Source organism: Salmo salar, chromosome ssa11, assembly GCF_905237065.1.
Source record: "Salmo salar chromosome ssa11, Ssal_v3.1, whole genome shotgun sequence".
Lineage (NCBI taxonomy): Eukaryota > Metazoa > Chordata > Actinopteri > Salmoniformes > Salmonidae > Salmo > Salmo salar.
In genome coordinates, this window is record NC_059452.1 from 17,194,885 (window position 1) to 17,203,404 (window position 8,520).

An 8,520-nucleotide genomic window follows, 5' to 3' on the forward strand; every position below is an offset into this window, starting at 1 on the left:
TGTGACGTTCAGAACTAGCATACTTCCGGTGAATTTACTAAATTACTCACGATAAACGTTGACAAAAAACATAACAATTATTTTAAGAATTATAGATACCGAACTCCTCTATGCACTCGCTATGTCCGATTTTAAAATAGCTTTTCGGTGAAAGCACATTTTGCAATATTCTAAGTAGATAGCCCAGCATCACAGGGCTAGCTATTTAGACACCCACCAAGTTTAGCCCTCACCAAAGTCAGATTTACTATAAGAAAAATGTTATTACCTTTGCTGTTCTTCGTCAGAATGCACTCCCAGGACTTCTACTTCAATAACAAATGTTGGTTTGGTTCAAAATAATCCATAGTTATGTTCAAATATCCTCTGTTTTGTTTGTGCGTTCAAGACACTATCCGAATGGTAAAGAAGGGTGACGCGCACGACGCATTTCGTGACAAAAAAATTCTAAATATTCCATTACCGTACTTCGAAGCATGTCAACCGCTGTTTAAAATCAATTTTTATGCCATTTTTCTCGTAAAAAAGCGATAATATTCTGACCGGGAAAGCGTGTTTAGGTTCAAAGAGAGAAAAATAAAAACATGGGGTCGACTCGTGCACGTGTCTCAGTCCCATTGTCCTCTGATAGAGCACTTACCAAAAGCGCTAATGTTTTTCAGCCAGTGGCTGGAATTACATCATTCAGCTTTTTCCCGCCTTCTGAGAGCCTATGGGAGCCGTAGGAAGTGTCATGTTACAGCAAAGATCCTCAGTTTTCATTAAAGAGAGCAAAGAAGAACAAGAACTTGTCAGACAGGTCACTTCCTGTAAGGAATCTTCTCAGGTTTTTGCCTGCCATATGAGTTCTGTTATACTCACAGACACCATTCAAACAGCTTTAGAAACTTTAGGGTGTTTTCTATCCAAAGCCAATAATTATATGCATATTCTAGTTTCTGTGCAGTAGTAATAACCAGATTAAATCGGGTACGTTTTTTATCCGACCGTGCAAATACTGCCCCCTAACCCCAACAGGTTAATCTGCTACTGTTATAGCTCCGGCTAAACTGTTTATGTATGCTGTCACGTCCTGACTAGTAAAGGGGTTATTTGTTATTATAGTTTGGTCAGGACGTGGCAGGGGGTATTTGTTTTATGTGGTTCGGGGTTTGTTAGTATATGTATTTATGTAAGAGGGGTGTTTGGTTAGAGTATTCCGGGGTTTTTGGGTTATGTTCTTTATTTCGTATTTCTATGCTCTGTCTATGTTGTGTATTTCTTTGTTGGCCTGGTATGGCTCTCAATCAGGAACAGCTCTACATCGTTGTTGCTGATTGAGAGTCATACTTAGGTAGCCTGTTTTCACTTGTCCCTTTGTGGGAAGTTGTTTTTGCACTGCTAGGGTTAGCCTGCAAAACTGTCTAGTGTTCGTTCGTTTTCTTGTTTTTTGTGTATGTGTTCAATAAATGTTAAAATGAGCACTCAACCCGCTGCGCCTTGGTTTACTCCTTACGACGCCCGTTACATATGCAAGCCCTTCAGAGTTATATCCAGCTAATAAGTCACTCGTAAGACAAGAAAGTTTTAAGAGTGTGCTTAACTGTATTTTCATTGACTTTATAGTTCTCACAGAAGGTGATAATTCTGACTAAAACTACAGAATAAAGCCGCCAGTTAAAATCAAGGAACAGTTGCTCTCGTGGAGGGAGCCACGTGTGCAAATGGTCAATGTAATCCGATTAGGGTTGCAAAACTTCAGGTAATTTACCAAGGTTACAGGAATCTTCAGTAATTTTGGTAATTAACAGAAAATCTATGGCAATCTATCGTAACTCTGACAATAAAATAATTTATAATATTAATTTATTATATCTGTGTTCATATTGTCCATGAGTTTCTAGTAGATAGACCATACTATTCAAGAGAAAATAGCTTAATTAATGAAAAAAAACAATGGTATTCACTAAGATGATGGTTTATATTTAAGATAGTGTTTTACAGCTTTGTCATGAATTTCTTTACATCTTATTTAATTTGTTCATATGATAATTCCACAGGGAGGTCCAGAGATTATTACAGACAGCTGTGATAATCTGAAGTACCCAAAAGGGCCACTAGATGTCTTGTGATAGATTACATAAAATCCTTAAAAGATACCAACATTCTGGTAGTTTAATGGTAAAATTAGAAGGTTTTCAGTAATATACCCTCCCTTTGCAACACTAAATCTGATTGATATGTTCAGTTACTGTGGTCATACTTCTACTGACTGTAGTGACTGTTAGTTACTGAAAAGTAGGCTAATCATGATGTCTCTTTCTCTTTCTGGAAGACAAACAGTAGTAATGCACTGACAGAAAAAACGTAATTATTGAGAACTACACTATATATACAAAAGTATGTGGAGACCCCTTCAAATTAGTGGATTCAGCTATTTCAGCCACACTCGTTTCTGAGATGTGTATAAAATCGAGCACACAGCCATGTAATCTCCATAGACATACATTGGCAGTAGAATGGCCTTACTGAAGAGCTCAGTAACTTTCAACGTGGCACCGTCATAGGATGCCACCTTTCCAACAAGTCAGTTCATCAAATTCCTGCCCTGCCATTAGACTCTGGAGCAGTGGAAACGTGTTCTCTGGAGTGATGAATCAAGCTTCACCATCTGGCAGTCCGACGGACTTTTCTGGGTTTGGCGGATGCCCAAATGCATAGTGCCAATTGTAAAGTTTGGTGGAGGAATAATGGTCTGGGGCTGTTTTTCATGGGATGGGCTAGGCCCCTTAGTTCCAGTGAAGGGAAATCATAGCACTACAGCATAAATGACATTGTAGACGATTCTGTGCTTCCAACTTTGTGGCAACAGTTTGGGGACGGTCCTTTCCAGTTTCAGCATGACACTGCCCCCGTGCACAAAGCGAGGTCCATACAGAAATGTTTTTTAGATCGTTGTGGAAGAACATGACTGGCTTGTACAGAGCCCTGACCTCAACTCCATCGAACACCTTTGGGATGAATTGGAACATTTTGGGATGAATTGAAGCCAGGCCTAATCGCCCAACATCAGTGCCCGACCTCACTAATGCTCTTCTGGCTGAATGGAAGCAAGTCCCCGCAGCAATGTTCGAAAATCTAGTGGATAGCCTTCCCAGAAGAATGGAGGCTGTTATAGCAGCAAAGGGGGGACCAACTCCATGTTAATGCCAATGATTTTGGAATGAGATGTTCGACAAGCAGATGTTATAGGTTCACATTTTAGTGTGAACCTATAAAGGGTTATGTATTTAAAACTGTTACTTCTACAGTGGGATACATAACGTACCAAATGGTTGCAGTCACAATCAATTGGACCTCTGGTAGGATGGGTGAAAGATAGAATGTTCAATAAAGTATATAAACTGAGAATTGAATCATATTGAACCCCTTAATTTGCCAAATTGGTATACTGTTTGGAATGTAGAATTTGGAATTATTATAAACCAATCTGTAAACAGTCAAGTTTAGCAAGATATTTGTTTATATATTGTAACTGTAGATTAGTCCACTAGCAGTTCTGTAAGGAAAGCCTGTAAATGTTACTAAAAATGTGATATTTAATAAATAAACACATCTGATATAAAGTTCTACATGTTGCTGATGATTTCAATGATAGCTCATGTACCCGACCATGTACCCGGCCACATGTACCCGGCCATTACATGTGACACTGTAATGACGAAATGGCTTTGTTACGAAAGTATGCTTAAATGTCCAAAGTATTTGAGAAAACGCACCAAACAGACCTATGTTCCGGGTTTTGATTCGTACAATGTGTGGTTACCATCATTAGTCTGAATAGGTAAGGTACGTCAACAATGCATTTCGCTGAAACCGTCACTCCACACCACTGAAGTCTCAGCCAACACCATGGCAGCATTAGGACTCCTATGGCTTGTGATCTGTGAGTATGTTCTACTTTTCAAGTAATACAAACATTTTCAAAGAAATATTCATGTTCATTTACTGAACAAAATACTTTCCCTAAGTGTATTCATTTGTCCATGCAGCCACAGCATCCATCCTTGTCAAATGTGATGAAGATGCAACATCTGAACACAAAAGTAAAGTATTTCTGTATATTTTTTTGTAGTGATTAGTGTTTTGGAAATATTTAATACATCAGTGTATAAAATACAGTATATACTTTTAAAACAGAAATTCTTTCTTAATAATACACACACTTACACTTAAGGGAAACCCTAACTTCCACTTAAGTCACATTTTCAAAAAGAAAGTGAAGGGTTCACCCCTTATTGGTATTTGTTTTTAAGCAGAGATCTACCCAGCAAAGATCTTTGGACCATCTAGTGTGACTGAAGGGGTAAACGTCACTTTTAAATGTAGCACTACTGGCATCAGAGAACCTGAGGACAAGTTTAATTTTTACCTTTGCAAGAATGGAGTTGGGATAAGAATTGCGCTGCTGCAGAAACTTGTAGATGACGCTATTTTCACCATAAAGGATGTTACAAGAAAAGACTCAGGCAACTACAGCTGTGTGTACGCCAGAGATAAACTTGTACCCAGTCAGGTGAACTCAACAGGGGAGAATTTAGTGTTTTTTCAGGTTGATGGAGAACAGAAAGGTAAGATTCTTTCAATATTTGTGTATAATGTATGTTTGTAATGATAAGATTGCTATCCATATGGTATATTTGTCAATTTGTTGCAGTGCAGTTTGAATATTTGTAATTCAGTCACATTTTCAGCCAATAATATTGCTTTGCAATGAAAGGCTACGTACTCTGACTCAGCAACAAGTTAAACACCAGCGTTTACTGTACACCAGAGTCTAATATATCAATGTTCTTCACAGAGGGACTAGATAATGTGGGACAAGGAAGAGCAGGACTGGCAGCAGCCTTGGTCCTCCTGTTTCTGACGCTGTCTGTACTGCTGTTACTGTGGAGGAACTGGGGAATCCTGAAACAAAGTAAGTGACGTTGACAGTCTGTTTGGTTTAGGCCAGGAATCAATTCTTAACACATCGCGCTGGACAGCCGAAAATTCAGCTTTAAAAGGCATTTTCACCGACGTTTGCGGAGATCGCATTCACAAAATGCTGCAGATGACGGCTCAATCGGAAATTCCCTTAAAATGTCAAACAAGCAATGTGGAATTTGGAATTTTGATTAACTAATCTGTAAACAGTCAAGTTTAGCAAGATATTTGTTTATATATTTTAACTGTAGATTAGCCCACTAGCAGTTCGCATTCACAAAACACTGCAGATGACGGCTCAATCGGAAATCCGCTTTAAATATCAATCAAGCTATAATGCAGATCTAACGCGGATATTTGAATCCCGGCCTTACAATCACCATGTCTAGCTATGTGACATGGTGGGGGAAAGTGAACAAACGCTTGATGTTAAACTAAGTGTCTATGCATTTTAGTCATTCCTTACTGTTGCTTTCTGTTACAGTGATACACATTGACCATCAACCAAGGTATAGAAAACCTACCAAACAAAAACAAAATACTACTTGACAATGTCCACGTTGTTGAGACAGGGCAAAAATATTTTTATTCTTCCCTTAGTGAGAATCAGGATGCGGATCTAACATACAGTCTAATCTCAGCTGTGCCAGGTTCAGTATACCAGTTCATATTTTTACATTGCATATTTTGCATCACATATTGCTCCTTTTCTTAAGTTCTTTAAGTACTAAGTCATAATGTATGTTTTCTGTCTTTGATTTTCATATGCTGGATGTTCTAGTCGCAGCTGGTGTAATGTAAGTTTCTCTTCAGCACCATTTTTTTAAAATGGGCAATTATGCTATCTCACCATACTATTGAGATGATACAGTTTTCATAAAAGTGTGTAACTAACTAAGGGTTAGTTTCCCTATTTTGGTAAAGAAAATATCTGATATGCAGTATCTTTGATGAAACAATGAAGTGACCATATAGGTTTAGTATGCATTTTTTAAGAGTACTTTTCATACAATAACCTTTCATAGTCTAAGATGATATCCCTTTTCCATGGCTTCTGTAAGTTGTTTACAATGGTGTCAATGTCTTGTCTGTTCAGTAGTGAGGTCCCATTTGATGGTGATGAAGGACCCTATTCTATGATAGGTGACTGGAGAGGTACAGTTTGTCTAATCATTACATTATTAATAATAACCTAGCAGAGAAAGCCCTTGGTTTATGATATACTGTATCTGACTATTAACAAAACAATTCTAATACAGGGCTGAAATCGTCAGGGAGACTACGGTAAGACATTTTAGTAACTTCCACATTATTTCTAAAGATATGACACAAATAATAATAATAATATTTAATTTGTAAAGCGCATTTCCCACACTCAAGATGCATAAATGATCAATGATATATGCCAAATTATATATGTAATATTTCCCTTAAACAGAAAGAATCCTGAGCCCTTGGGTTCACAAGGTGTGTCAGGTATGTATGCAATCTCATAGTTGTTCCTCTCTTTTCTGGAGTCCCTTAACCTTTACAATACATAGAACTGATCTCTATTTTATTCCCAGCAGGCATGGGATCGGTTGTTCATCAGTAAGTCTGAATCCTGCTTTTACATTTCCTTCAGTATCAGGGACATTTATGAGGCGTATTGTTGATATTTCTCTAATTACATATTTACATTTCTGAGTTTGAAGTTCATTTTCTGTTTCTGTAGCTGTCCAACTGATCCTACAGGAGCTGAGGCACTGTACAGTGTAATAACTAGAGGTGGGTACTAAAAAAGAAACAAGTAGAATAGTATAGGTGCATGTACTGTCTGATGGGTTACAAAGGTAGGTTCACATCATACCTATTTTTATCTGTTGTCTGTTATACTGACGTAGAGGCACCCCTGAGCATCACACGTAACCACATACTACACAGGTTGTGGATGGTTTTGCCACATGCACTCAGAGATCAACAGGCCTGCAGACAGAGGAAGGCAACGTGAGCAAAGACTCACAGCACAACTTAAGTCCCACACAATTCAAACCACAGTGCCCTGACGCAGCTATATTTATATAAAGATACACTTAACTGTAGCGACTTGGTTTTCCACAGACACTTCATTCTCAGAACACTCAGTTAACTTTCTCTACATACAGTATCCAGCATGTTTGACTAAATCTAGCAACCTCTCCCCTCTGTGAAAAAAAACAGCACAGCAGGGTGAAACTGCCATCTATGCCAAAGTGACCAAAACAAAGAAGGAGAAAGAAAAACAGGACCCCGTTTACAGTCTGCCGATGAAAACATAAACAGAGAGGACACCATGATACTGTATACTGTTCCATTACAAATACAGTAGTGCTATACAGTAGTGATATACAGTAGTGATATACAGTAGTGATATACAGTAGTATATGACATGCGAAATGACATGACAGAACATGTGGTTTATCTCCCCTTTTGGTCATAGAAGTCTGGGGATATTAATACTGTACACCTAGGTGTATGCCAAGATGTGTTTTTTGAAATACTGCTTTGGTTTTGAACATATTACTCTGCGTTTGATGCAGTCTGCAGTCTGGGTGCCATCTTTGAGCCTAGCGAAGATGTAGATGACATTATTTCACCTTTTATTCAATAAAAACAAACCAGGCTTGAATAAAAGCTATATAAATTCAAACAAAGTGTTAGCCAATGTTTTCCACAGGTTTGTTATGCCAACATGGAAATGTGAATTAAGACACACAAATGAATGATAAGACAAGACCGAGACATACATAGAGAAAGAGATGTGGACAAAGGAGAATATGTGGCAGGCTAATGTGGTTACAGTGGTTCTATAGAAAGCTCAGTCTAATGGGAGAGGGAGACAGAGCTTAGTAATAGACCAGCCACCATCATCATGCCTCCCAGCAGAGGGGAAGAGGGGAGGAGAAGGGGAGAGGAGGGAAAGAGTGGGAGGCTGTCTGCAGCATATTACCATTTCTCCACACACACCATGACCCAGGGGCTAGGCAGACGAGATTGATTTTTTCCTTCCAGCATTTTCCATTTGCTGTCACTCTCACAAGGCATCGTCATCATAGACCCATGTCACACACCAGATGGTTTCACTCCTACCTGACGCTCATCCCTCAACTCATCAGTGCAGACGGCCGTCCCGCTATCTGACGTGAGACAATGCATAATAGACACGATGGAGTTATGTGGCTCACAGACATGCATACACACACACACACACACACACACACACAAAATAACATCTCAAAATTGAAATCTTCTCATACCACAGGTACTCCAGCTACTGTAGTATCAGGGGAATGGATGCTGTATATTAGACAAGCTCTCAACACACACATACAGACACACACTCCTCCACCCCTATTAACCCTGACATTAAACCTGAAGCAACAGTCTGAAGCTACCTTAGTTAGACGTATGGCTGAGGCAGCCTCGCTGCTAGCCACTGTCTGAGGGGAGAGAACAAGAGAGAACAACAACAGTGTGCTGGATCTATGTAGGTAGAGCTGCTGGGGCAGGGCTTGCAGTGTAGACACTTGGCTGTGG

General features: G+C 39.1%; 1 protein-coding gene across 4 annotated transcripts; it reads left to right on the forward strand.

The window, feature by feature from the left end:
• The first annotated feature begins 3,678 nt into the window (after positions 1-3,678).
• On the forward strand, positions 3,679-7,896 carry LOC106562180 (uncharacterized). Of its 4 annotated transcripts, none has more exons than XM_014126876.2 (13): positions 3,679-3,925; positions 4,032-4,085; positions 4,299-4,610; positions 4,859-4,957; positions 5,450-5,474; positions 5,566-5,615; positions 5,747-5,762; positions 6,062-6,120; positions 6,225-6,249; positions 6,404-6,441; positions 6,531-6,555; positions 6,680-6,732; positions 7,165-7,896. In XM_014126876.2, the coding sequence occupies exons 1-13, from the start codon at positions 3,892-3,894 to the stop codon at positions 7,260-7,262; spliced, it is 888 nt and encodes a 295-aa protein (XP_013982351.2). In that variant the 5' UTR covers positions 3,679-3,891; the 3' UTR covers positions 7,263-7,896. The 4 variants fall into 4 exon arrangements, with proteins under 4 accessions (XP_013982351.2, XP_013982352.2, XP_013982353.2 ...); XM_014126877.2 differs by having other exon boundaries at positions 6,534-6,555; XM_014126878.2 differs by having other exon boundaries at positions 6,065-6,120.
• The last annotated feature ends 624 nt before the right edge of the window (positions 7,897-8,520 follow it).

Coding starts and splice junctions, on each gene's coding strand:
- LOC106562180 (XM_014126876.2), top strand. CDS start 3,892: ATGGCAGCATTAGGACTCCTATGGCTTGTGATCT. Junction 6,250..6,403: donor AAATCGTCAGGGAGACTACG/GTAAGACATTTT, acceptor TCCCTTAAACAG/AAAGAATCCTGAGCCCTTGG. Junction 6,556..6,679: donor ATGGGATCGGTTGTTCATCA/GTAAGTCTGAAT, acceptor CTGTTTCTGTAG/CTGTCCAACTGATCCTACAG.